We start from the raw sequence: 27,906 nt of genomic DNA, 5'->3' as shown, positions 1-27,906 counted from the left end.
TTCACATAGAAATCAACCAGAGACACAGATTTTATTTGCCTAAAGTTTTTGCTAGTACCTTTTTACTTTAACATTAGAAGTTGATAAAAAAATCTAAATCGCACACAAATCAAGATGGCAGACGTCTTTATTCGGCTTTCAACACTTTCAACTATTAATTTTTTTTGTTTTTGACTGGTGGGGGGAAAAAGTCCTGCACACCCAAAAGAACGTGGCGTCTTTTCATTAATCGAATTACACCAAAATCCAGATTGATGTCAGTGAATATAATAATAAACCTTAAGACCTATTCTAGTGTAACTGCCCTTTAACGGCCTGTCTGACCTGCTTTACTCGCCTCTATCAAACGTCTGTGTTGGTTGGCACAGTGGAGGGAACCAGTGCTAGTCTGCATGCTACAAATACAACTATAGAAATACTCAGAGGGTATTCAGACCAGTTAATATACTTTTCTTCTGCTAGAGGGTTTCTATTAGTGCTGCATTTGTTCTTGTAGATTAGCATGTGTGCTGAAATTTTCAGATAAGAACTTTCTCATCCGGTTTAATTAAAATGTCAACGCATGTCCTTGTGTACACCGATCAACCTCGACATTCACGTCCGTCTCCTTTTGTTCCCTTCCATATCCCGTGTCCACCCCAGCGTTCGTCCGATTTAAGCTCACATGAGCCACTGCTCCTTCTCTTTGTTGAACTGCTCCACCCAGTGGCGGGTCAGCTCCAGGTAGTGGTCGGGCCCATGCGGCTGGTAGTCCAAGTACACACGGGTCACTGTCTTTTTAGGGACAGCCCTCTCTATCTGCGTCCCCTCGTGCCACTCGTTGAAAGACGTGATGGTGACGATCTCCGGCCGCGCGTTGAGCGCTGCCTGCAGGGCTGTCTCGTAATAGCGGCCGTTCACCCGGTTGCGCGTGTTGTGGTTGTTCCACGGCCGGATGCTGGTGTCGATGTAGCCGGGCCCCACACTGGGGATGAACAGGAGGTTATTGCCGTCGCAGAAAGCCTTGATGGCCTTCCAGTTCTGATGGGAGGAGCCGAAGGAGAAGCCGTTGGAGGCAAAGTACGTGTACATGCCATCGAAGCCACCGGCGAGTATGTCGTGCTTGTGGCGCTCCTCCACGATCAGCGCGATGAAGATGGAGTCATAGGCGGAGCCGCGCACGCTGTGGGCGCCGGCGGGAGTCAAAAACTCTGACCAGGACTCTGGAGGAGTTAGGTAGGAGTCGTAGATGTAGAACAGAGGGAGAGTGCTCCCGGTGCTGGAGGTGAACTTGTAGAAGGCTCCGTGGTCACCGTACCTTTAAAGACAAGATGATATTATTATTAAGTTAGTTAGCTTGTTACACATGTCTCAAGCCCATAGAGTGACATGAGGATAACATGAGAGCAAATGGTTTATCCTCAGGGGAGCAAAAATCTGATTGGATTCTGGACCATCTTGGACAAGTGGACGTTGTGGCCTGATGGTGAGTTAAACCTACTAAAAAGTCACTGGACAGTATACACCAGTCATCACAAACCAACTTTCTGGACCAGGATATTATTCAACCCACAAAATTTCATGTGGTCAGAAAATGACAAATTTGACAGAGATTTTGAGGAAATGGGTAAAATGGGTTTGACTTAATATAAACCCTTAAGATAAAGAATATACAGTATGTGATGCTCTCAGGATAAAAATAAAACGATTTATATTTAAGGGGAAACAAAAGTGGAATCTGTACATTAAGTGGTCAATAAGAAAGCTTATAAGGACACCAAAGATATTAATATTATTCTAAATTCTCACAGCAAAATTAACTTAAAATACAGCCATTCTCCTCCGGATACTTTGTAGGTCAAGGAAAAACGATGGTCATAAAAGGGAACCATATCTCATTGCCTCTTTATACCACATTCAGGGACAACCTGACCAGTCAGCGATTGTTTATCTTGGCCTGTGAAATGGAATAATTAATGGAGATGACCGTGGATGTCTTGGTGCCTGAGAACCAAGAGTTTCTCGGGGAGGATAGAAAATATTCCACAACAGTCTGGACCAGAGTGTTGGACAGACACACCAGCCATCACCCTGCGATGCCCTTACCATCACTGTCGAGGCAAAATATGAAGGTTGGCTTTTTATTTCTGTATCAAAGTTTTTGGGCGCCTGAATATCTAAAGGTTGGGAAATAGCTTTTGCTTTAAAAACTCATTCATAAGACATAACACTGGCCTTATATAATTATATGACTTAAGTATCTGTGTTTTGCAACTACTTTTCTTTCAACTATGCATGAAATGTTAATGGTCTTCTGTTGAGACGTGCAGCCAGACGAGCGCCTACCTGTCGATGATGTACTTGATGTTGTCGTGCACACTCTGGTCGTTCCGTCCCACATACTGTTGGATGTGAAACGCAACCTGGGGGAAACATGTAGGAAGACACGCCTTGTTGGTTTTCCATTCATCACATTACTGTCATAGAAAAAAGCAATGCCACAGTCAGCACTTACAGATGACCTCACTAAGTATTGACGACACGTCAACGGTCAGGGAGGTTGACAATCCCAGTAGCCAGCAAGAAAACAGCTCAATATGATGCATAATATCATAGTCAATGAAGTCAAAGGATGTTACAGCTGATCAGTCCACTCACTGCTATTAGCACACACGAGAAAGCAAGTTTCTACTTTTATTAAAATAAGTTCATCGTGCACAAGTTTGACCTTGTGTGGCCCTAAACCACAGCATGAGGTGTCTGGTTTAAGAGTATAAAGCTGGGTCCGGACATTTTCCGCTGTTTGCCGTTCACATTTGAAAAACGTAGGGGCCCAGACATTTGCAGGGGTAGGCAGGAAAATTTGCGGACATTTTGCGTTCTCAAGTACAGCCCCTCGGCAAAAGTTCAGGAAAATTTTCTGCAAAAAAACTGAGCAGCTTGAGTGACTTAGTACAACCCGTACAACCATACTTATCCAACACAGATCCTTGTTGTTTACGATGTGGCTGCAATGAACTGCATTTTCACTCTTCCTGACAAACAGACGTCACACTGGCAATGTTTTGTTTTTTTCACCCCCGAGTACAGTTTCTGTATGCTCAGAAAACGGCTCTGTGAGAAAACGGGTATTTGCAATTGATGAACAAAAGCAGCAAAGGAACAAGGGACCTGAAGTGACACGTACAACAAAAGTTGAATATTTTAGAGCCACGGCCGGAGAATTCAGTGATTCTGAATAATGTATGATCCAAGTAAAACACTTTTCTTCTCCGGCAGTGGACACCCATGTGAAGGAAAATGGCTTTTTTTTGCTTTGCTTTTTTTTTTTTAATGATGGAGGCCCGCAAGTTGTCATTGGATGAACTGACACAAGGTTGACTGAGCCCACAATGTATAGCTCCTGTCATGTTCCTGATATAGATCATGAATTAATTCTGCATCTAGTACAAAGATCTAACTTGAAAAGCAGACTTTATCGAGCAATACATGGGGGGGAAGCAAGTTTTGGCTCACTGCATTTTATCTTTGTTAGCCGTAATGTCAGGTTGACAACACTGAGTATTGTCATTGTGACATTGACCATAAGTGCACCAATGGATTGATAAGTTCTATAGACTATAGCCTTGCAAAAACTACCAGATGAAAATCGTCAGCTGGCCGGAAGGAATCAGAATCAAAAAGCTAAATTCCGATGGTGTCAGAACAATTTTGCTTCCAAAATACAAATGCTAATAAAGAGGGAGGAAGAAATGTCATGGCCACATGAAATCAGCGACGCCATCTATTCTCTGAACGTCTTTGCAAATGACGAGAGATCTTGCATGAACCTGTATCTTAGTTATTAAAGGGTATGAAGACACGTAATAATCGAGGCGGAGGGGGAGGAGGCCACAGGAAAACTCAGCTCATTATCTTCCACACACACTGGCACATTACTCTGTGGTAATTTCAAAGTAAATGAGACGGGAGTCGGCGCATTTTAATACCTCATAAACATCTGACAGCGTGAGCCTGGGACCAGCCTGGCAGGATTTATGCTGAGCAGAATGGAATTTAATGCCATGTCATGCGGAGAGCACTAACTGAGGGATGCGAGCCAACGAGAAGATAAAAGGTCCGGACCTCCGTAACAATTACTTCAATTTCAACAAAGCTGAGCACTGCTTTCTTCGAGATTGTCACTTTCACTTTGTGGACAAAGCCAGTGGAGGCACATTCCAAAGTAAGGTCACAAAAGACTTTTAACTTAGACACTCGGTGCATCTGGAAACAAGAAAGTATTGCTGATCCCATCATCGGGCGGCCACAGGCCATGTTTCCCCGTGTACATGCGGCTACATGGCCTACTTACTAGATAGAACTTTAACAGCCCCCCGGGGTGCAGACTGTTCAGAGGCCAAAACGGAGTCATGGGACTCATGATGCATGTTTCCCCTCTGCTCCATCCCTCCTGCACCTAGCTTCCAACCCCCCCTCCCTTGTCCCCATCGAACCGCCCCCACACTCCCCTGGGCTGAAAGACTATTTCAGCTCCTCTTCAAGCTGAGGTCGAGCAGCATAGCACTGCCGTGGAGGCTCCATGTGATCTGCTCTCCAACCCAACACGATACACAATACACGGGCTGTGTGTGGGCGCTGCTGAAATGCTGTTCAACTTATATAATACTAAAAAAAAATGTTTTAAAGTAAGTACAATGCTTTATTTTGTGGTGTTACGTAGAGAGGGATCAGTGTGGTTTTGGCAGTGTGATGGATGTTGTTTTTAGCTCTGCTCCCATGTCCAATAATCCTTTTAAGTGATGTTTCAAGCAAAGATCACTTGAAAAGTACCATAAATACTCAAATTCTAGAATTTCAAATGGGACGATTTGATTCTTTTCTTTGTCATAAATGATATGAGACTGAAAATCAATCCATACTGCCTGAGTCACACACTTGGCCAGGGGCCCCTAATTGGTTACTCATATCATGTATTCATCCCAGCTGACATTGGGCGAGAGTCAGACCCTGGACAGATCGCCACAGAGCTGACATATGGAGACCAATTTAAGATGTATGTATGTGGACTGGGGGGAAGTCGGAGAGCCTGGACAAAAGCCACGCAGGCACAGGACGAACACCCAAAGGCTCCCCGGCCGGCGAACGGGTCCGACCCCGTAACCTTCCTGCGGCGAGTCGACATTCACTTCTCAGATTAGCTGGTAGCCACTTTGCTGCTACAAACATTCTGGGCGGTTGCCAACTGCTCATCTGGGACCATCTGTCACTGCTCGCCTCACTCAGGCTTCCCCTCGCACCTCCGAGCCCGCCTTTCAGTAGAACAATGAGCAAAGAAATTATCTAATGTTGTTGCTCCAGAAAATTTGCATAATTAGTTCCAAATGATCAGAGCCAAAGTTCCTTACCACGTCAGCGATTTGTGGAGATTATGCAAGAAGAAGCACTAAGATAAATGTCCCTTCCTGTGCAGTGGGAGGCGTTCACCACAAACAGGATGCTAAGAAACCCTGCGCTCAACATGCTGCTGCTGCAGATGCAATTTAATTCAAAGGTCGTCTCTGATTATGATTTCCTAAGTCTCATAAGACACAAACATATGCAGCCTCTTCTCATTTCAAACATGTTCGGTTGATTTGCAGAGAGCATGCCAGTCTTTATTATTTCCCCAACACACGTTTCCTCCACTTTTTTTCCTTTTTATAATGATGTCCCGCTCGCTGGGTCACCAATGACAATAAATCTTCGCATTAGATTCCATCTATTAGCTCCTCTCCTGACAGCATTATGTGTAAAACCTCGTCAGCCCAGCGTTGCGTATCTAATCCTGTCGTTCTTGTTGTGCCCTTGCAGAGATACATTATTTCTTTGCCTGGAGCGAAGCAAAAGAATTATACAAAAATAAATAAACGGTGATATCAAATGTGACAAGCTGGCCAAACAAACCTACTGCCTCTCATCAAATTTGTTTATGGAGTGAGAGGTCAATATGTGTCACATAGCTGCAGGGAAATAAATTCTCTTTACATCCGCATCAGGACTCTGGAATGATAATGAAACTGTGTTGTGATGATCCTTTAAATTGCTTTATTCGCAATTGACCTCTGTGATCATTTGAGCAAGATGTAAATAAAACTTATTTCTTTGTGGTTATTTTGGTCCTCCACATACATGTAGCTCATTTTTCCACAATTTAACAAAAATATCAGCATTATATGGGCTGGTGTACTCATTGTGATTTCCCAGGTGATATCTTAAAACATCTTAATTGTTTCCACCTCAAAATGCAAACAAAAACTTAAAGTAATGCTTTGACTTTTCAACAAGGGCCGCTAAAGGTTTTATCTTGTTCCCGGCCCACTTGGCATGTCGTCCGTCTGATATTCCTTTACTTAAATGTGTAGTGTGTTGTGTAAAAAGCTGTTGGTGCATTATTAATGGCGTGCTTTGACACAAGAAAACTCTCACAAGCCAGTCTCTGTTATGGAGGATGTCATTTCAAATTCAGTCATACAGAAAGATTGGCCCCAGGGAAGCGTTTGATCAGCACACAGGCACATGCACACATGATGTAGCTCTCTTCAACTCCCCTTTTTAGAGAATTTTATTTACAGGGGAATTCTTACAGAAAGGACCCGAAAACTCTGATCACCGTGTCAATCAAACACATCCATGTCACCAAAGATAGTGTCACATCTGTGGATCTCTCTCCCATTGTCTCCCTTTACTCTCTCTGGCTCTCTTATCTGTATCTGTCGAGCATCTGACATGATTTGTATCGCATAAACAGGCAAAGCATTACCCGTAAAAGTTTAATAAGCCTTCGATGCGGTGACAGGAGGCAGAAGGAGCAACGTGGAAGGCAGTTGTTTTCTCCATCACATCATTTTCCGACCTAATTGGCAATAGGTCATGTGGTGTTTGCTGCTCCCCACACCTCACTCAGTCCTCACTGTACCACCGATCCAGCTGCAGCAGCTCTTTGCCCCATTTTCAGATCTAGTGCTGGGGATGTCACTGCGGCTGCAGACATCAACAGTCAAATCCCTGAGCCGCAGAGACAGCCTTATAGGAGCTGGAGCTTCGGTGTCTTACTCTCCGGTGGCAAACGGAGGCTGGAGCTTCCACAGCACAATGGTTGATTTGAGATTAATGTCCTCAGATGTTCATTCATTCAAATTCTTCATTCATATTCCGCCAACCATTCAGGAATTAAAAAAGGGGTTGTCCCTGCAGGCATTAACATCTGAGTTAAACATGCTGGGCGTTTTATACAATTAGGCAATTTAAATAATAGATATGACGCGGCGGCTTCGCTGCAGTTCTAGCCTTTCTGTTATTTAGTCAAAGCAAAGCGGTTATTGTTCTTGAGCCTTTTTATTTAAAGCCAAAACCATGGTCTCAATCGAAGAAAAAAAAAATTCACATGTTCTGACAATCGACGATTGGGTGTATTTTTTTCCTTGGAAACGTGTGGTGAAAATGACATGGAGCACTCAACAGCTGCCTCACGAACAACCAAAACGATTAGGACCGAAATTTCTGTCGTGTGTACAAAACTGTTACAAACAACAACAAAAATAATGTTTTAGTTTTTCGTCATGGCTGTGTGGAGATTGAGTTTAGTACAGACCAGAACACAAAATGACTAAAGTCACCACCAAGGCCAAAGCCTCCAACAGATGGGACAATGCATTTTAGAAGGTTATTGGAGTACCTCAAGGTTCTGTGCTTGGTCCCACGTTTATTTTCTCTTTGCATAAATAATTTAGGTGAAACCAAATGATTCTTGGCAGATGATATTGTTTTTTATGGTTGTGGATCTTCTCGCTTAGTTAAACTTTATAAACACAGTCTGATTTTTATTGCTTTTAAAGAAGTCGTTTAAAATATTTAAAGTATTTCAGCAATATGTTGACAAGTTTTTACTAGTTCTTAGTTATTGTGATTGGCTCTATATTATTATAGTTGTTGTATAAATTTATCAACCAGTGCACACATGTTATCATAGTGCTTTGAGATTTGTATCACAGTGATCATCTTTAATACAACCGTTCAGGGCAAATTACCATTAAGTATCTCTGCTAATTTACAGTAACATACAGTAGATCTGCTGTCTTTTAATATGCAGACAATGATAGGAAATAAAGTATTTTGTTTTCATTTGCAGTCACTTGGAACAGTCTGGAAATGTAAACTAATGTAAATGCTTATATTGTTAACTGTATGTGTTCTTAGCCCACTGTCTATCCTATTTTAGTTTTAGTTTTAGTTTTCTTTCATCTGATTTTATATTGTTCTGTTGTTGATTTCTTTATTTTTTATTATTGTTTTGTCTGCAACTAACTTTCTTGCTAAGTAGGCTTGCTCACTAGAATGTACCTGGTTAAATAAAGGTTAAATCAATCAAAAAAATTATATATATATCAGCATTATGAGGAGTGACATTAAAAAGGACAAGTCGTTGAAAAATCATCACTCAAATAATTTCCCTTTGACAACTTGATGTATGCAGTGAAAAGTGAGCTGAACACCGTGCCTGTCTCAGAATAGATTTAACCTTTTGCTCTTGGGCTCTTTCCCTGCTTGGTTTCAGGTCCCACACACGCACGCATAAAAATGTGTTGATGCTTTTTCTTTACCTTAAGGTTGTGTCTGTATGCAGCATCCAGTACAGCTGGTACCAAATCCTCAGCGGGCTCCCCATTGTCATCGGCCAGGCCGGGGGGATACCAGGACAGGACCAGAACCCCTGGAGACACACGGAAATCACAGAGTTTGATCATCCGAACCGAAGTTCCAAATGCATGTGAAGCTTTTAAAATGATAACTTATTCATTGTTGCTATGATGTATGGATTTCATGGATATTGCAAAGAAATGCTGACAATCCTTCGGGTGAAGAAACGTTTGCTTTCATTAATCTACGGTGAGATTTTTCATGCAGCTCTTCACACATTTTTACAAACTGAAGCAACACAGTCACTTGCGCTTTTATGTAAAATGTCCACCCTGGTAATCCACTCGGGTAATTACTGTACTTATTTTACAGGACTCGGACAGATTCCTCGCAGGTTTGTGGCAAGATGCTGCCTGCATGGATGGATGGATGGGGAGAGAACGGGCCCCTTGGGCACAGATATGCAAAAGGCCCCTGACCCTTAATACAGAAGAAGGTAAGAGACATAGACTGAGAGAAACGTAAAAAATGATTAATTTTCATTTTGAAGCTCGTTCTGGTCATTCTGCAACTTTGTGTTCGTTTTTGTCTCTATTTGGAACTTTATGGTCATTTCACACTTCTCATTGGGGACATTTTGCATCACTTTGTGTTCGTTTCGTGTTTCTTTGCGGTCGTGCTCCGTGTTAGATCTGTTTGTAGAGGAGAGTTGGTTGTTTTTATCTGAATGCCTACTGGCCCATCACCCATATCCTGCATTTGATTGATTAATTGGTGTTTCAGTGGCGATCTCTCCGCATAGCTCGAGTTTGTGACAGCTCATAAATCCCTGTGGAGAAATGCGCGCTTGTGCTCACGATGCAGGCTGAGAAATGGCTTCGCCGGCCACAGTGGCGTCTGGGACATCCAGAGAAGGTCTGGCACACGCACGCGGATATAATTGATTAAACATGAATGCTTGCTAAGTAGCTGTGGCGACCATTAGATTGCAAAACCTGTGTGTGTGTGTGTGTGTGTGTGTGTGTGTGTGCGTGTGCGTGTGTGTGTGTGTTTGTGAAATAAAGAAATGGCCACTGCTACTATTCGGTGCGTTTACACGCCCCTGACGTGGCAGGGGATCAGCCATCAGGCTAAGTGAACTATTTAGACCTGGGCCGGCTTCGGTGCCTAATTAAATGGATTACTTTAACCAAGCATTGTGAGCCGTCCCCCTTCCCTGATCCATCTGTCAGGGCGGTAAGGTTTCAGAGGGCCGGCTTCATTGTTCCGGATGGTGTACAATATCCTGCATCACCGCAGGACAGAAACATCAGGGCCTATCATGTGTTGGCTGCACGAGGGCAGGACACACGCAGCTGCTATTCGACAAGCAGACCACAGGACTCTGCTGCCTATCGGGGGAAGCCACAAGTGCTTCTGAAACGCCTAACAACAAACTGTGCCTGTAAAACATTCTAAATGACAACATCCTAACAACGGAAACTAAAGCCTGGAATAGAGATAAAAGCACGGGTGATCTTTTTCTCGCAACGACAGCACGCTTAAGCTCCAGCTTATTACATGCACTTTTAGAGATTTTAAAGCTATGTTATTATTATTATTATGATGACGACATCATGGCAGACAACATCTTTAGAACTCAAAGATACTACTTTGTTAAACTGAGTTACTTAAATTACCATTTGCCGAGTTTCAGTGGAATGTTAATGATATGCCAGTGTTCATTTGCAAAAACAGACTAAATCATCATGATTCATTTCTATCTTTTGAAGGTTTTTAAATACCATGATTAGTCTTTGTTATATTATCCTTTAAAACAGCACATGTACTATATACATATCTATCTCCTGGAATTGATTTCAACCATATTACCATTCTGAAAAAGGGACAAAACCGACTTAACTTGACACATGCTGCAAAGTTTCCAGTCTCAACTTTGAAACTGTAAATAGTCAGGGGGGACGTTCACGGGGCCTCTACTCTCGGGGTATCGAGTCTGCGGTGCGGGGGGGCGACGAGCTGCGGCAGATACTTGGGGGACTTTGTGCCGGGAGTGTGGGGAGCTGTCCACTGGGTGTGTGGTGCTGAAAAGGCTCGAATAAAGGAGACTCGGCTCTTCAGGTGCCCCGTGTGTCTCTGAAGTATATATATATATATATATATATATATATGTGTGTGTATATATACACACCTGCTGCGGAGGCTCCGATCTGCTCCATGTGGGACTCCAGCACGTCCGGGTCCCTAGAGCTGTACGGGTTGAGGTCGGGGTAGAAGCTGGAGCCGACGTCCTCGGGCGGCGTGTGTCTCCCTCTCGGGTAGCTGGATGCAATCTTGGGGTCCCAGTGCGGCACCAGGATGTGGTCCCAGTGGATGTACTTGCCGTCCATGTGCGGGCTGCCATACCAGGAGTAATAGAAAATGTGAACGTCGTAGAAGATGGTCCCCTCGGGACCGGAGTTGGACAGGACCGCCTTGGTGGCGCCGCCCGCCGGACGGGCCTGACCCGGGGACGCGGTGGCGTCGCGGGACACGGAGCGCCGGTCCACCTTGGCCCCCATCGCCGGCGGGAGCGCCGCGCCCGGAGCGACGTCCGAGAGCCCGTCGCCGGGCTTCAGGGTCCTCAGTCCCATCATGGTCCCGAAGACGAACACCGCGAAAAGGAACAGGGCCGTGCACGCTTTCCTCCGCAGCCGCGCCATGTCGACGAGGCAGATCGAACCCCTCAGCGTCCCGTCACTCCAAGAGTTGCCCTCACAACGCACGAGCCATAGTCTCCGTGGCTACATGACGGCGGTGCCGTCGCAGCGGACTGCGGGATGTCTGAACTTTGTTCTGCAGCTTCATCGTCGCCCGCGCGGTCTTGTCTGTCAGCGGGTCCTCTGCTCTGCTCCTGCTGGGAATTTGGTTTTTTTGTTAATGCACGACCGTTCCCGAAGACGCGATGCACTACAGATCTGCTACACCGCCCCTCACTGAACTGCCCTCCGCCTGCAGTTGGTTGGCTCGTCCCGCCCAGGGACTGGTCCATCCGCACCTCGCACTGGGCAGATGACCGGCGGAGGGAAGAATGTTCCAGCCTCCATGGTTGGTTGGTCGGTCGGTTGGTCGGTCGGTCGTTTGGTCGGTCGGTCAGTTGGTTGGTTGGTCAGTCAGTCGGTCGGTTGGTTGGTTGGTTGGTTGGTTGGTCAGTCGGTCGGTCGGTTGGTTGGTTGGTCAGTCGGTCGGTTGGTTGGTTGTTCAGTCGGCTGGTTGGTTGGTTGGTTGTTCAGTCGGTCGGTTGGTTGGTTGTTCGGTCGGTCGGTTGGTTGGTCGGTTGGTGTGTCGGTTGGTGTGTCTTGAGAGGAGATCATTCTCGCAGATCTTTTGCCAAAACAGACACAATTTTTAAAGGGGACTAAATTGGACTAGCCTACAGGATTATAATCTCTCGGTGGTCACTCAACACAATTTAAAAATATCCTCACTCAAACCTCTCGAGCGTGACATGTCTTTCTGATGTTCCTCCTGTGCTGTGAGTTCAGAGATGTACTGACATCTAGTGGTCGTTTCATAGAACACACGGCATCTTCCCCTTGCTGCTTTCAGGTACTGCCGGAAATATGAGACCCTACTTATCTAGATGTTGTAATGCAGCTTACTAATTTGCGGAGAGAGACGGGCACTTGGGGCAAAATGTATTATTATTATTATTATTATTATTATTATTATTATTATTATATCACTACCATTTACTTTCGAGAAAATAATTTTAGTTTTAATTTTACTTCCTATACTTGACAGTAAACTGAATGAGCTCGGAGGTTTATTGGACAGCAACATGTCGTCGTTTATTTAATTCTCAGAAATTAGCAAACAAACCAAAAAAGTTTTCAAACAGTAAATCTCGGTTGTGATAAAGTCTGTAAAGTGAGAACATAAGTGAAGCGCCATGTTTGTTTTTCAGTCTACTGGCTTGTTGCACTTTTGGCTCGAGTCCAGCGGAGTGAGAACCAAACACTCTTGACACACACTTGAGTGTCAGACCCTCTCTCCACCGGGGACGACCCGACTGCTGACACTTTCATCACATTGTTTTCCTTTGTCCATAAGAAGTTCAGCCTGAGCCAAGACTATCGGGCCGCTTGCCCCCCCCCCCCCCCCCTCGTGTCACCTGGGGGATTTAAAGCTGCCACTGTTGTTTAATCCCAGATCCATCCACAATATGATGGAGATATTCTCCTTTAGTATGAAATTCTGACCTGGTATCAACGTTAAAGCGACAGGAGCTAAAATGTCTATTAGAGTAAGAAGAAGGAGCCACTCGGGTCGTTCACCGTGTAATCTTTCTTTCAGGTTAGTTCATACAAATTCGGATTATTAAAAAAAAAAATAGGGGTAGGGGAGATTGTACAGCTAAAAAAAAATAATATTATTATAAGATATCTTCGTGTTTTTTTAAACCACAGGCCTCTTCTTAACTGGAAATATAAATATTTTTTGGCATTTTCTATCTCTGCATCTCACAATAAAATCTGATCCTCCAATTGAAATACAAAAAAATATATACAAAATGACAATAAACAAGAAAAATAATGTTCATATTCGGCTTCATGGCGGGGGGGGGGCATTGTTCCTCATATATTAAAATTTCACATCCTGCGTGTTTGTTGACCTCATTTGAAAGCACCGGTACTGGGCTTTTCATAACTTTGGATAATTTCACTCTGTGTCATGTTTAGTTTCCACACGAGTTTCGCGGGTCCACGGGGGGTCATCGTGGAAGTTGTGCTGGGATCGACGGGTCCCCCCGCCCCCCGGGCCGTCGGTCGGGCGGTGGAGGTGAAGCTGCGGCCTCCACCCGGAGGAACCGGTCAATCGTTCGGATCGTTTTCTCGTTAACCTGCACAAATAAATGCAACGAACCCAACGAACAAACGATCCTCCCTCCCACGTGGAGGCCGGCAATCAAACTATCACATGTCATATGTATTCAGGCTCTGTATTTTATATCTGGGCTGCAGCGTTCTATGTGAGCTTACGCTGGCATGTTTCTGATCTATAGTATCATCGTCATTATTATGTATTTATTTGGGCCATGAATCAATGTTGTTGTTTTTTTGTCATTTCACATTTAGACTATTTCACGTTGGCTTGGCTACAACATCATTTTCCCTCCGTCTCCTGATTCATCCATCATCCCACAAGGACACGAGTCAACATTTTAACACGACGTGATCAATCACTATTGATCCGTGAATTCGTTTGAGCAGCCAGCCTTGTTGTCGGCTGCCATCTTCTTTTGAGGGCTGTGTTTTTTTTCTTCTTTTCTCTATACATTTTTATTTTGTAACCTGTTTTTCATCATTTTTCTTTTTCTTTTTTGTTTCCTTTTCCCCTTAAAATGTAACTGATGGTCCCGATGGTTGGAATCTGAGTTGATCTCTTCCTGGAAAGCAAAAAAAAAAAGAAAGAACCCTTCCCCCTCCATGTTTCCTCTGGATTACCATTACAAACCTTTCTCTGGCATGTTGGGACAGCGGCAGTGGCCACGAGGAAACGAACGCACACATTGCACTCATCCAAGGCAAAATATGAAATCATACCGATGAGATTAAACCCATCGTTATAATTCATCTCCATTTTTAAAGGGTGAAATGGGATGTTTTAAAAAAACAGGCCGATCAAGCCTTTACTCTCACTTTTTACATAATATTCTGTAGCCAATACTGCAGCCAGGCATTTACTTCACCTTGACGTGATCTGCAGGTTTTTGCAGATTGTCGTTATTACAGGGCTGCTCGAGAAGGGAAACAAACCTGAAGGAAAGCAGGTTTAGCATGTTTTTTGCAAAAAAACACAGAAAAAACATCCCCCAGTGCTGCGGGTAAAATAGAATACAGGCCTACAACTGGTCGAGGCGTTACTGACGGGGCCAGGGACAGATTGGGAGTCTTTTTTTTCTTCTTCTTTTTAAAATATAACGATATTTCGAGGGTATTTCGTTAGAGGGTGATAGGCGACCTCCCACACTCGGGGCCCTTACGTGATGCAGTCAATTCCTCGGGGGACAGTGTAGATGTGAATCACGTGGACGTGACCGAGCGCGTGTGTGTGTGTGTGTGTGTGTGTGTGGGGGGGGGCTGGATTGGAAATGGTCATTGTCGTATAGTGACCAGCGGCGATCACCACTGCAGGGGCGCGTTTCGGTCGACAAAGGCGGACACGGCAGCGGTGGACCCCGGGATCACAGTGGCCCTCGAACATGGCAGACGGTATGTTGGGAGCCTTATTTTAGGGGGGGGGGGGCAGTAGTTATCTCCGGGAATGGTTGAGGTGGTGTCTGTGAGGGGCTGGGTTTCCTCGCATTTTCTTTGAGGTGTGGGGGTCTTAAGCAAAAAAAAAAAAATCCTGCCCCCCCCCCCCCCCCCCAACCAACCCTCATTGTTTAGGGGGAATAGGTTGCCAGCCCTCTTTTGTTTACCCCCTCCCCTCTTTCCCTCTCGCCGCGCAGCCTTTGCTCCTCACAGCATTTTGCATGAAAGTGGCAATCTGTGAGGATTACCCAGTGTGAGGGTCGACCACCACCACCACCACCAGCAGCAGAACTAAACGAAACGAAACGAAAGAAAAAGGACACTGTAGCTCGGGTGCTGATTTTTGACTCAGGGCAGACGTGAAGACATGGGCTCCGTTTCGAACCAGGAATTCCCAGGTTGAGTAACAAAACCCGGTTGATTGAGCTGTTTTCCGACGGGACTGTATGTGATCGTGTAACGACACTTTATTTTTTATATTTTTTTTACCTATTGTTCGCACACGTGATCTGCGATTAAACGCGCGAGTGCATGAAAACGCTCTTTGGAAGATCTGACCACATGCATCCAAAAAAAAAAAAAAATCGATTATTATTTTTGCGCCAACCTGTGTAAGGTTGTTGCGGTTTAAAAAAAAATGTATGGCGATAACTTTAATCATCATTTAGCCAAAAATCCAGCACACAGGCCTTTTGCTTTATGTCTCCATTCAATCGATCCGCATCGATCAGTGATGCAACAACGCAACAGAAACGAGGGGGGGCTTTTTCTAGCTTTTTAAAACTTTCTGAAGTTTTTTTTCATTCATCCTTTTTCCTTTTGCAACAGCAGAATCCGTGTAACTTTGTACGCGCGCACCTTTTCCCCTTCCCCTTCCCGCAGGAGTGTGCAGGACCGAGGAGGGCGAGGGGCCCAGGACCGAGGAGGGCGAGGGGCCCGGCGCCGAGGACGACTCGCAGTCGTTCCGCGGGGCCGGCGTGTGCAAGTGGTTCAACGTCCGCATGGGCTTCGGCTTCCTGTCCATGACCAGCCGGGAGGCAGAGCCGCTGGCCGAACCGGTCGACGTGTTCGTCCATCAGGTGAGGTCGACCACCGTCGGGGGCCCACGCGTACCTTCTAAACTCAGCCACATACCAACACTGCAAAAAAAACAAAACAACACACACACTCACAAAACGACATTTTCAAAAGTTCCATGCATGAAAGTGAAGCAGGTGACGTTTCTAATCAGGAGGAGCCGGGTCGTCCCACCTGTTTCCCATTGCAGCTGAAATGATTTAAAAAAATTAATTCAACAACAGACTACAAGCACGCCTCATTAGCCTGAAGATAAATACATGAGGACCAAAACACAATAATAAGTGATGCCTATATGTCACTGGTTTAGGCTTATGGTTTCAATGCAGCATGGTGGCTGTCCCCCCAGGTGAAATGTGTTCCAGCCAGAGGGGAGCTGTGTTGTTCCTTTTTGTTTTTTTAAAGGGATTCAATGCCATGATGGAGTAAATTGAAGTGTGATGTGAGCTCGCACACTTTTCGTAGGTTGACATATCAATGCCCGAGAGACACATCAACGTTTACAGCCCCGGATCACGGTGTGAGCCGCATGGAGGCCGGTTCCTTTAAAGGGAAGAGCAGACGTGTGAATTGATTCGGTTCCGAAGCCGTGAGTGGTCGGCACTCACGATCGCCTTCACTTTAGTGTGATGAGTGGTTTTGGTCATTCGTCAATGCTTGTGTTGCATGCGTGAGCTTTTTAAACAACTCTCAAATCGTGTGAGGATTAAAAAAAAGTTCACCTCCAGGTTGATTTCACAATACAACCGGGATGAATTGGCTTTTGAAAGGTTGAAATTTGCACCTTACACACACACACACACACATATAAACATCAGGCAGTTTTGATCTTCTATGTTACAGCGTTTATGCTTCATACAGAACAATGTGTTTTTTTGTAAGACTTCTTGTCTTCTGTTGTTACTGAAGGGCTGTGGAAATTGTCACGCTCATAGCCACAGAAGTAGCTGTAGAGTCGCTGAAGTTCTGATTTAATTTATTTAAATCTTCACTCAAGTTTTTTTTTATTTTTTTTTATTGTTTCCTTCCCCTCTCATCTACTTTCAACCAAAGACTTCACTCAACTTTTTAAGAAGGTGCTGATGGTCAAGTGGGAGGTACAGGCCGGGGGATGGGGGGCGGTGCGGGGGTGAAGCGCTTCCCCTCCTGCTTGTCGTGTGAGTGAGCCCCTCCATTGCTGTCTGATAAGATAAAGGCTTAGCATGTGAATGAGAGGAGACTCCGCGAGCTGCTCATTCACCTCCAGGTTCCTGTCATAAAGTGATTAAGGGCTCTTTGCTGTGTGTGGCAGTGTGCTGTAAAAGCTTTAGAGAGCACAGGGGATCTCAGGCTTTAACTTTGCCCACCCTAAAAAAAAGCCTTAGGCAGTGGGGATGTTTCTCTACCAAGTTTTAATTGTTTCACTTTATTTGCTTTATACACATCCATATAAAGAAGGTCAGTCATTCATCCACAGTGTATTCTCACTATTTTACTGTAGAAATAAACAGGAAGTTGGTGCTTGACAAGTTCAACTGGGGATGGAAACCCTGAGTTTTAATTCCAGCTGCTATCAAATGCTGCTTAAAAACTCCAATCCAGAGTGTCGTGGAAACAAATTGATCGCCAGAAAAGTTGGGTTAGCCGATTTGCTCAGGCAGTTGCCTCGGCTGCGACTGTTCTCATTTCGTCCACAAGATAGCCGGTGACGTGCTTCCCTCTCTGTCACTAGAAATGTTGGCCACACGTGTCAATGATGGATGTTAGCGGGCTTCTGGCAACGTAAAAAGGCCTCAGCCCTGAAATTAGTGGCCGCGTGTCAGGGAAAATTAACTCCCAAGGTCCACCAGCCTTTGTGCAGGTGGACAATGGAGCCATGCATCCAAATGAAGCACCCCTCGGCCGTGACCGAGCCCCTCTTTGTGGAGGCGGCACCCCTGCTATTGTCCCTCGCTGCTCTGATGTCTTTCTCTGCGCCACTGTGCTTCCAGACACATTCTGGACAGAGGTTACAGTGGACCCCACTCATAACGCCTCAACGTCATGTCGTACACCGCAAGTTAAAAGGTCCCACTCCCATCCAGTACCTGCATGTGTGTGTGTGTTAATAACCCTAATGTGGGCATGTGGCTGGTGAGAGTCCGTTATGGGGGTTGGGGGAAGGTCACACATGGAAGAGGAAGTGGGTTAACGGTCACCAGGGTAGAGAGGCCTAGTGGGAGTGCAGCTCTGTGGAGGTCCATGTTGCCACTCAAATGTCACGGCTCACCAATTGTGTTTCCCCGCCGATCAGGGCTTTGGTAGCAGATGCTCATCTATGAGGCCATTTGTCACTTTGACTATAGTCTGGAGATGTCGGGTCCGGACGTTTTCGGAAGTTGCACCGTCCGTCACACATGCAGCACACAACCGGGGATTGTCCGTGTGGGAAGCTTTCACACCTCCCGGAAGTACTCGGTTAGGTTCGGGCGGCGCCTGGGTAGAACATGCAGGGGAAACGACACCCACTCACTCACAGTGGATTACATTTTTTCCCATTTCATTGCAGATGGTGTTGTTAGTTTGCAAGTCACCAGAAACGCTGGCGGTTTTTGTTCGATTTCCAACATAAATTTTGACTACTGACGTGTCCTCGTTGGTTGATTTATCCAAGGCGGCGTCTTGGAGATCTTCTTCTTGGTATCTTTTGTAAATTATAAGATGTCCTAAACGCGTCTTCCGCTGGATTTGGTTTAACAACAGACCGTGTGCTCTGAGAAGCTCAGTCTGATTCCTGGTGGTTTTGGCAAAAGCAGAGAAAGGTATAGAGCATCTAAAGGGATTCATGAAATCTCTGTCCCACCAAGGGGATTTTAGAGAGGGCTTTCCCAGGTTGCATTTACTAGTTTTGAGGGTTTATCCGCAAATCACCACCCTTTTCCTTCGTCACCTTTTCTTTTCAATGGCAACAACAGAGGGGTTTTTTTATTTTAATTTTTTTGCAAGGCACCTGTATACCTTTATGAAGGTAACTTCAGGTGATGATTATGCAGGTAAGCAGCAGGCCAGGTTTATTGTTTACTCTCAACATGTTCCGACCACTAGTCCCCTGCAATGTTGTTGTTCATCAAACACGTCTTTCTCTCACTGAAAAAGGTGTTGCATATTCAAGCAGTCCTATCAAAAGGGGAACATCATTCCCTCAACTTTTATCATTAATGTCTCTCTCTGCTAAACAACTATTCAAGGAATGTCACCCCCCCCCCCCCCCCCAACCTCCCAGAGAAACCCTGCTGCCTTCTCACCCCACCCCCCAAACCCTGTGCTAACCCCTGCATCCTGCAGTTTAGGGTTAGTGGTGATGGTCAGTGTGTTAGTCGAGCTATGTGATGTAGATGGGAAGAGGGATGGGGGTGGGGGAGGCAGTGTGGAATGCCGTTCCTCCGGAGGGGGGGGGGGGGTTATCCTCATCAGCTTTACCTCTCAAACACGGCAAAAAAGACAAAGCAGCATCAAGGCATGAGTGCTGGGTCGTGTGTGTGTGTGCACAAACTGGGAGCAGCAAAAGCTTTGTGAAGCTTGTTTGTTTATCAGGTGAGACACAATGATCACCTCAAAATACCAGACACCTGATAAGCGCTATCAGACTCCAATGGTATCACAGTGAAGAATGGGTAGGGGGTTTGTTCTCAAGGGTCAGTCTCCACAGTCCCAATGGTGAAGTGATTTGCTCACTGGAAGTATTTGAAAAATCTAATAATCTATTTGAAGTATATTGAAATATTTCTTCCCCCCTTTTTCGATTGGACTCTTTCTGTCTTGCCTATCAGGAAGTTCCAGCGTGTTACAAACTCCCCCAAAACAATGATTTTGATGCTGAATTCTCGCCCCATGTTCCCCTTTCAGAGCAAGTTGCACATGGAAGGCTTTCGCAGCCTGAAGGAGGGCGAGGCGGTCGAGTTTACCTTCAAGAAGTCTTCCAAGGGTCTGGAGTCTCAGAGAGTCACTGGACCGGAAGGCATCCACTGTGTGGGCAGCGAGCGAAGACCCAAAGGCAAGAAGCTCCAGAAGCGACGTTCAAAGGGAGATAGGTAAGCCGGGATGAACTGGGACGAAACGGGAAATACAATTTAAACTTTTTAACTTCTCTTTGAAGTGGCATATTAGCTTTGGTAGAATTTTGAATAATGTGATCCCAATTGAATTTTTGATTAACATTTAGGACAAATTGTCACATAAAAATGTTTTATGCCATCATCACAAGACTAGCTTTGGTGATTTGCATCGCTTGCTTTCTCCCTCTTATGGACACTAAAAGAAAACTCGCTCACATACAGAGTGCACGCAGACATCATACATACATCACACACGCTTGCCTCCCCCCCACCCGATCACTCTCCTGTTTGAATGGATACGTACATAGAGCTGTGTTCAGACATTCATTCTGGACAATGTCAGGGTAATGTCCGCACTTCACTGCATGTCTGGAAGCATCTCAGGTGAGACGAGGCTTTGTATCTGGAGGGAACCGGGAAAGAAAATTGGAAGACAAAAAGAAATCCAGTTTGTATGTGTTGAGTTCAGAAAGTGGAACAGAAATAACGGAGGCAGAACAGCACTGAATTGATAAATGTTGAACAAGCTACAATTTATCTGTAGCAGTACCACAGCGTAGCTTCTTCCCTGAACCGCCTCCCACGACTTAAAGAAAGCCTGAAACTCTGCATGTCCACATCACCCTTGGATGCATACAGTCACACCAGTAGTAAGATTTTAGTAGGTCTGCATAAAAAATTGAACCTGGTTGTGATTTCCCCCTTTTTTCCTTGCAAATTTGAAATTAAGAAAATGACTAATCATTATTCACATGTATGTTTTAATGCAGACACCTTTTTTTTAAATTCTCTTATTTGTAATTTATATAGCACATTTCAAGCTCAAGCGCAAATCTGCTTTTCAACATTTCAGAGTAAAAATGTTTCAGGTGCTACAGTACAGGAATCATACCGGAGTGACAGTGAAGGGTTGAATGAAAATTTAAAAGGGTGAGAGGCGCTTTCAAAATATTGACATATAAATTGAGTTTGCGATATTATATCCCAATAATAGATATGTTAACATACCGAGAATCTATGACACAGAAGCCATGAAGTGAGACTCGAGATGGAACCATGCCATACTTAGATACTTGTTTTTTTCCCCCATGAATTTGTTGCCCGTGTGTATATCAGTGTCCGATTAACTGAAAATGAGAAGAGGATAATATAACTGCCATTGTTAGCGCTCTCTGCTGCAGTACATGCAAACTCCTGAAGACCAGGAGGCATTTTGTGAAACGCAAAGCGCAAATTTGCCAAATTAAAATATACCGAGAGGTTCCATCCACGGTTTACACCAATCAGCAACATTGTTTTAATGCCGAAGCTGATTAGTGTATATTTGCATATATTGTAAACTAGGAGAGCTAGACTAGGCTAATATTAGCTGATTCAGTCACAGCCACAACACGAATGAAACAATTCATCTCCAGAACATAAACCTTTCATTAATTAAAAAAATTAAATCAACAAATATGGAGATACATTGTTTTCATTTGATAGCTACAAATCATGTATCTTTACACTAGGGACCTTTTCAACAGTCAACAAACAGTCACTGTTGTGTCCATTCGAATCAGATATACAATGGTGTTTTAGTTTCTCCGCATTTTCCTTCCTATTCCCCGACCCCCATCTCTTGCCCCAGCAAGGGTCACACCAAGCAGGCTTGATGTGTGACCTGGATCAATAACTGTTTAAATCTGCGGGCCCCAAGTGAATACACACCTAATGACTCTCCATCTTCCTCTCTATTCCTAAACCTCTTTTACCAATGTGATTTTTAACTTCAAAACCAAACTAATAATTCAAATAAGATTAAAAAATAACACTTATTAGTTTATTAATAATCCCAGCACTCTTTTCTTTCTGCTTGACTGAAGTAACAATGTCTGAATGTGCAGGGGAAAAGTAGTGGTTTTCATATACAGCATTTTCATTTGAACTGAACGTGTGTCCATTATTCTTGAAAAGTAAGAGCTAATTTAAGTCTGGGTCCTGTGAGAGATACAAAAGCAGATAAAAAAAATTTTTTTTACATTCTGTGGAAACATTTCTTCTTAAAGGTTTCGATAAAGTCAACAATGTCCCTCCAAGGGGGGGGGGGGGGGGGGTAGAGGTGTATCAACTTCAACCCCACTGTCAGTTGTGATTAGAGCCAGAGAGTAGTCAGTGTGAGAACAGAGATCACTACCGCCTCAAAGAGTCCTGGGAGGCCCGCTGTGGTTCAATAACTCTCTCAAGACCACACTGATCCATGGATAAGATATTATTCCCCTCCAGCTTATTTGACTATGCAACACAGGATGGTGTTCTATGTATTTTTTATGTAAGATTGATTCATCACATTTATAGCCAATAATTGGACTTGTTTAGGACGGGGGCAAAAGAATATCACATTTGGTTGCAGTTCTTGGTTTTGAGCTCAGGTTTTGCCACCGGAGTGAGCTATTTGACTGAGGGAGGGGAAAAAAAACTCCTGTCCATTTAATTGATAACAGATGCAAGGGCCTAGGCAAAGGGGTTAAAGGTCACTGTTGTCATGGCAACAGTGTATGAGTAAATGCAAGAGGGCTGTGGGCTGGGATGGGATTGGGGGTTAGAGGAGTGTGTGTGTGTGGGTGGGTGTGGGGGTCAAGGTTCAGAGGTCATTACTGCAGCTTTTTTAGACAAAGGGGCCACTTCCCCTTACCTCCATTCGCCTCCTGATGCTGATGCTTCCGTGAAGTAACTGTTTTAGACCTTGACACCAACTGCTCAACAGCCTCCCTGTCCAAACCTCACCTGTTGGATGGAGTGGTGGCAGGGGGTCCGCAGTGGCACAAACCGTTCGCCCCACGCCCACCACCCATCTGTCTTCCGCCCCCGCACGCGTGGCCATTCTATAGATGATTGTTCGAACAGGGGGTGGCCAGTGGCACCCCCGATGGCTCCCGCTGACCCCTCGTGGAGTTGATTTCTAAAGTTCAATGCTGATGAAACGGATGTCTTTGTACAATAAAGTCCAATGGGAAGCTTTTGGCAGTGACAAACGGACAAATGGGACAAGCTGTCCGTGATATCCGAGATAATACGTGCCATGGTAACCATACCAGGTGTGCTGAAAAATATTCAGAATTTAGAATCAAGAATCTCCACTTTGCCCTTAAGGCAGCTAATTAATAATTATTATGACAGTTTGGGCAAGTCCAATGTGGTGTGACCTGGAATGCCCTCCCAAGATTTATGACCAAACGCAAACTCGGGTCATGCCCTTTGAAATGATGCCACCTGGTGGACAACGGGTTTAACTCAAAGTCAGCGCTCCACAGTAAAATGCGTAATGGTAACTGACACTTCATTTGGATTTACACGCTTCACCTTACTTGATGATGTACCCATAAGCAAAATTTGACACTAAAGGCTCAGTTTTCATATAGACCATGTTCGTGCCTCAGCATTAAACAGCACAAAGACGATGTTAGTGACTTTTTGGTGAACATATTCAACATGTTCAGCATCTAAGGAGCCAGATATCTCCCTTAGGTGTGAGGAGACCAAAAACAGAGATGACCATTCAGATGTATCTAAATGAATTCTAATGTTGTTCTGTAGATGTGCAAGTAGCATCTGTATTCTGGAAGTAAACCTATAACAACTCAAATGTTGATGATGTGACGATATGGTGATAGCAGCTGCTAAAAAAATAAATCACTGTAGGCTGAGGGACACCATATCTGACTGAATGCTCTCTGCTCTTGTAGGTGCTACAACTGCGGCGGCCTTGACCACCATGCCAAAGAGTGCAAGCTACCACCCCAGCCCAAGAAGTGCCATTTCTGCCAGAGCATCGACCACATGGTTGCCAACTGCCCGATCAAAGCACAACAGTCCTCCCCTGGTTCTCAGGGAAAGCCGTCCTCCTTGAAAGGAGACGAGGAGGAGCACAGCCACTCGGCACTGCCACCCGAGATCTCCGATTAGACGAGGAGTCGGGGCAACGCTGACGCCGGGGGAAGCACAGAGGCCAATCAAACTGCTTTGATGGAGGGATGGGAACCACACCGTGATCCCCTTCCACCTGTTGAAGCTGCTTTTGGAACAACCTCAGGTTTAAAAAAAAAAAAAATTGCTCATGAAGAATGTTGCTGAAGTTTTCTTTTTTGTTTGTTTGTTTTCACTTGGTGTAACACTCAGGAATACTGCTGTATTATTGCACTCAGGACGCTTTCTAAATGTTTGAATCACTGCTGTTTTTGAGGGCTTTGAGAATGTGGTGAGTTATGCCACATGATAGATTATCTCAATGAGTTTTTATATAACCATCTTTTTTTTAATTTTATGTGATGCTGTGCCTCTCCTGTGGGCACTATACCTTTTGCTTTTATGTAATTTTCAGTCAGTTTGTTAAGTATGGAGCTACACATTCGCTGCCTTACCATTTAGTCTTCTTCCTGACTGTTACACCTCAGTATCCGACAAGGCAGAGGCGTGACTGTTCGTACCTCTGCAATGAATGTTAGCTTGCATATCGCATGGGAAATGGGAGGGTTCGTGAAAACACATGGGATGGGTTTTAGGGTATAGCTAAGGGCAATGTATTGGCATCTGCCAATAAAGCAGTTGACCATCCAGTTTTCCTGGGGCCAAATGAATGTCAGACCATAAGTGGTATCCAGCTTTTGGTCAGTTTGTTTTTGTCATTTCATCATTTTCATCCAGCATTTCGCTGGCTGTCTAAAGGTGCACTGTCTACCTCAATGGTGCATGTTTGGTCTGCTACTTAAAGTGTCATCCTAAACACTGATGGTAAACCAAATATTCTCATAATACAGTTTTGGAGATTGAGATTTGAATTGGGATTAAATCAAATCCTTTTTGCACTACAGTGTTTACACAGGATTGTCATTAGTTTTGGTTTACCTACTTAAGGAGTAACTTAAAAAATCCTCTGAAAATATAGTTTTTGCTGACATCCAGTCGTTGAGCTGCTCATCTTGCGCTGTTTCAGACATGAACGCCAGAAAATGTTGGGAAAAATTGGGTCCAGAGTTTGCCTTTCACATATGACGAACGCAGCAGGGGATTGTCTGAGTCACAAAGCCTGTGGTGTCCCTGTAAAACGAGAATTCCGCTGCAGAATGTAGTGTATTTGTTTATAGTCATCAACACGCCAACTCACTCCCTGTGAATTTTCTGGAGGTTTTCTTGCTGTTTTCTCACATAAGGCTCAGTGATATTTTTCCACTGGGTGCATTGACTCTAAGTCTCCACCAGAGAGGGCTACAATGCTGCTTTTCAGTCAGGTTCTTAAATTACTCTTCAACCTTTCTTGGAGCTGGAATCCTTACTATGGTCAACTTTCCATCTACAATACATCCTCATTTAATGGTGGCTGTGTTAAAGGCTGCTGCTTTATTATTATCTCAACGTGGATTTGATAGAATTCCCACTAATGTGATACTGAACCGTATACATGTACAACATAACTTCTGATAAGATTCTTGACTTGGACTGAGTTACTGACAGGTCCAGCTAGCTCTCCTCTTGATACTTGAATAAAATGAGGCAGAATCAGACATGATGTTGCCAGTGGGATGACTGGTGTTTTTGTTTATATCCAGTGTGATCCATTTCTAGGTAGTTATTTAAGACATTACCTCCCTATGACCCGTAGTAGGGTTATAGTTCAGGAACACCAAGCCTCCATGGAGAAGCATGTAGAACTAGCTAGCCAATCAGCATTTTACTCCCATTTTACAGGAGAAGCTGACGAGACATTTACACCCAATTAATATATATGTAAAATTATTCTAAAGCCTTTTTAAGAAAAATAAACATACTACTTATTTATTTTCATCCAAGAATGCTGCAGCTTCCCCTGCTCCTGTTGAAGCCTCTCTGCAATTAATGTTTGATTAGACATCAGAAAACTGCAAAAATGTCATTCAAAGCTACATATGACTTGAGAATATATTCGGGTAACGCATTTTTAACATCATGGTATTACTTTGTACATGTGTGCGTGATAAATAACGGTCCTTAATAATTCAATGCAGTACGAACACAGCGAAACAGTGATATTGCAATACAAGAGTAACAATATACAGCACATACTGTACAGGTACAAAGTATTATGAGGGCTGACCTAAACTGTGAGTTTCTTTTATTTCCTTTGCCTTGTATGATTTTTATTTTTCTAATTCTTTTGTGCACAATGAGTCTTTCAGGAGCGAGGCACATTGTTATTCCTATCTATGCCTAAACCAATGCAATGTTACTCTGCACTAATAATGTGTAAGATGCATTTGTTTATGTTTTTCTTATATATTCAGTTCAAGGTCTTTTGACTATATGTTCTATATATTATACTATATTATTTAGATTTTCATATACTACATACAGTTGGTTGCTGGTTTGAAAAAAAAAACTCTTAGTCTCATCTCAGGAAATGCCAATCTGAAAACTCAGGGATTACTTCAGATTGATTGGAAAGAGTTTAGGAGTGTTCAATCGAGACAGAATTGGGATTAATTGGTCATCGCCATGATGTGAAAATAGGACAAGGGAGCCACAGTAAAATGGGCTTAGTACTGTCTGTTTTTCAGTGTCTTGGTGCAACAGTTTCTCATTATTCATAAGAAGGAAAAACAAAGATTACAAATGATGGGAAACAGTTAAGATTTACATTTGCAAGCATTTTAACTCAACCTTCCATGCACACGACGTGATGATCTTTATATTTTTTCTCCTCTTTGAAATAACTTGCCATGTTTTATTATGATACGCAGAAAATGTTCCACTATTATTGTATTTTTTCCTCTATTATCGTTGTAGATGGGGATGTAGTTGAATGTTGTTAAAGGGATTGTAGTATATAATCTGGGGTTGTCTCATCTCAACACATGGCCGATACTTGGTGTTTCAGACTATCAATGCTTTCGACAAAAAGAATGTGTCATGAATGAATCAACACTCGAATCTTGTTTCATACTCTGATTTTAGGTGATGTTAAAATTTTTGAAAAGGTTGCATGAGGAAACACTTGATAATTCCACTCAGGATATAAAAGGACAGAAAGATTGTTAATGCAAGTGCTCTGATTAGTTGGAATGGTTTTCTTTTTTCTGCATTTTTACATTGAACTTTCCTTTCTCCCCTTTGTAAAGGGGAACACACAGATGACTTTTGTTCATCAGTTTCCATGATTGTAATGTAAAAAAAATGTACTCAATACCTCATCTGTCAAACTCTTAATAGGGGATTCCGACACCCACTATTTAGGTAGAGGTTGAATGAAAGTGTTTATTGTAATGTTTGCAATATTCTGCTGTACTTGGATGTTTTCAAAGTATCATTTGAAAACTGAAAGTCCATGAAAGACATTCTGATTGCAACAAACCTGTTTGACCCCTCATTGGTGTGTTATTGTGATTTGTTTGTCAGGTGTTAGATGGGTTAGATATACCTTTAAAAATATCCAAGGACCTTTAAAACTGTGCTCGGGTAACATTTGAAGCACATCATGCTTTTCATGATACATCTTGTTTGTGACCATCAGCCATTCTATTTGTGATATTGTATCCTATAGAGTAAATGGCTAGAGCTACTTCCAAAAAGAATGTGCTTTTATTACTGATGAATGTATCAGATGTTTACTGCCAAAAACCTACAATTATCTTGATCTCAGGCGATTTAATGGCTAGTTTGTCAATGATGAGCAGCATGTAGGCTTTTCAAAGTTTTACTGTGATTATGTTTCTATATGTAAAGATCTGGTCCATTTCTTAATAAATGTCAATATCATGCATGTTTTTCATGTATTCTCAATCATTTAACCA

General features: G+C 43.8%; 2 protein-coding genes across 3 annotated transcripts; one reads left to right on the top strand and one right to left on the bottom strand.

The window, feature by feature from the left end:
* Window positions 1-109: 109 nt before the first annotated feature.
* LOC118299945 (glycoprotein endo-alpha-1,2-mannosidase-like protein) lies at window positions 110-15,951 on the bottom strand. 2 transcript variants are annotated; one of them, XM_047334578.1, is made up of 5 exons: window positions 15,813-15,951; window positions 10,850-11,554; window positions 8,622-8,731; window positions 2,326-2,402; window positions 110-1,297 (listed from the first exon to the last, which is right to left on the bottom strand). In XM_047334578.1, the coding sequence occupies exons 2-5, from the start codon at window positions 11,358-11,360 to the stop codon at window positions 661-663; spliced, it is 1,335 nt and encodes a 444-aa protein (XP_047190534.1). In that variant the 5' UTR covers window positions 11,361-11,554; window positions 15,813-15,951; the 3' UTR covers window positions 110-660. The 2 variants fall into 2 exon arrangements, with proteins under 2 accessions (XP_047190534.1, XP_035479903.1); XM_035624010.2 differs by lacking the exon at window positions 15,813-15,951 and having other exon boundaries at window positions 10,850-11,869.
* On the top strand, window positions 14,982-27,867 carry lin28aa (lin-28 homolog Aa). The gene is made up of 4 exons (XM_035624104.2): window positions 14,982-15,352; window positions 15,837-16,033; window positions 19,896-20,080; window positions 23,830-27,867. The coding sequence occupies exons 1-4, from the start codon at window positions 15,322-15,324 to the stop codon at window positions 24,047-24,049; spliced, it is 633 nt and encodes a 210-aa protein (XP_035479997.1). The 5' UTR covers window positions 14,982-15,321; the 3' UTR covers window positions 24,050-27,867.
* The last annotated feature ends 39 nt before the right edge of the window (window positions 27,868-27,906 follow it).

The sequence above is a fragment of the Scophthalmus maximus genome, chromosome 1 (assembly GCF_022379125.1).
Source record: "Scophthalmus maximus strain ysfricsl-2021 chromosome 1, ASM2237912v1, whole genome shotgun sequence".
NCBI lineage: Eukaryota > Metazoa > Chordata > Actinopteri > Pleuronectiformes > Scophthalmidae > Scophthalmus > Scophthalmus maximus.
Note: the sequence above shows the minus strand (reverse complement) of the source record. Positions and strands in the feature narration are given on the sequence as shown.

Coding starts and splice junctions, on each gene's coding strand:
- LOC118299945 (XM_047334578.1), bottom strand. CDS start 11,360: ATGGCGCGGCTGCGGAGGAAAGCGTGCACGGCCCTGTTCCTTTTCGCG. Junction 2,403..8,621: donor CATACAGACACAACCTTAAG/GTAAAGAAAAAG, acceptor TGTTTCCCCCAG/GTTGCGTTTCACATCCAACA. Junction 1,298..2,325: donor ATCAAGTACATCATCGACAG/GTAGGCGCTCGT, acceptor TTGTCTTTAAAG/GTACGGTGACCACGGAGCCT.
- lin28aa (XM_035624104.2), top strand. CDS start 15,322: ATGGGCTCCGTTTCGAACCAGGAATTCCCAG. Junction 15,353..15,836: donor TTCGAACCAGGAATTCCCAG/GTTGAGTAACAA, acceptor CCCTTCCCGCAG/GAGTGTGCAGGACCGAGGAG. Junction 16,034..19,895: donor TCGACGTGTTCGTCCATCAG/GTGAGGTCGACC, acceptor TTCCCCTTTCAG/AGCAAGTTGCACATGGAAGG.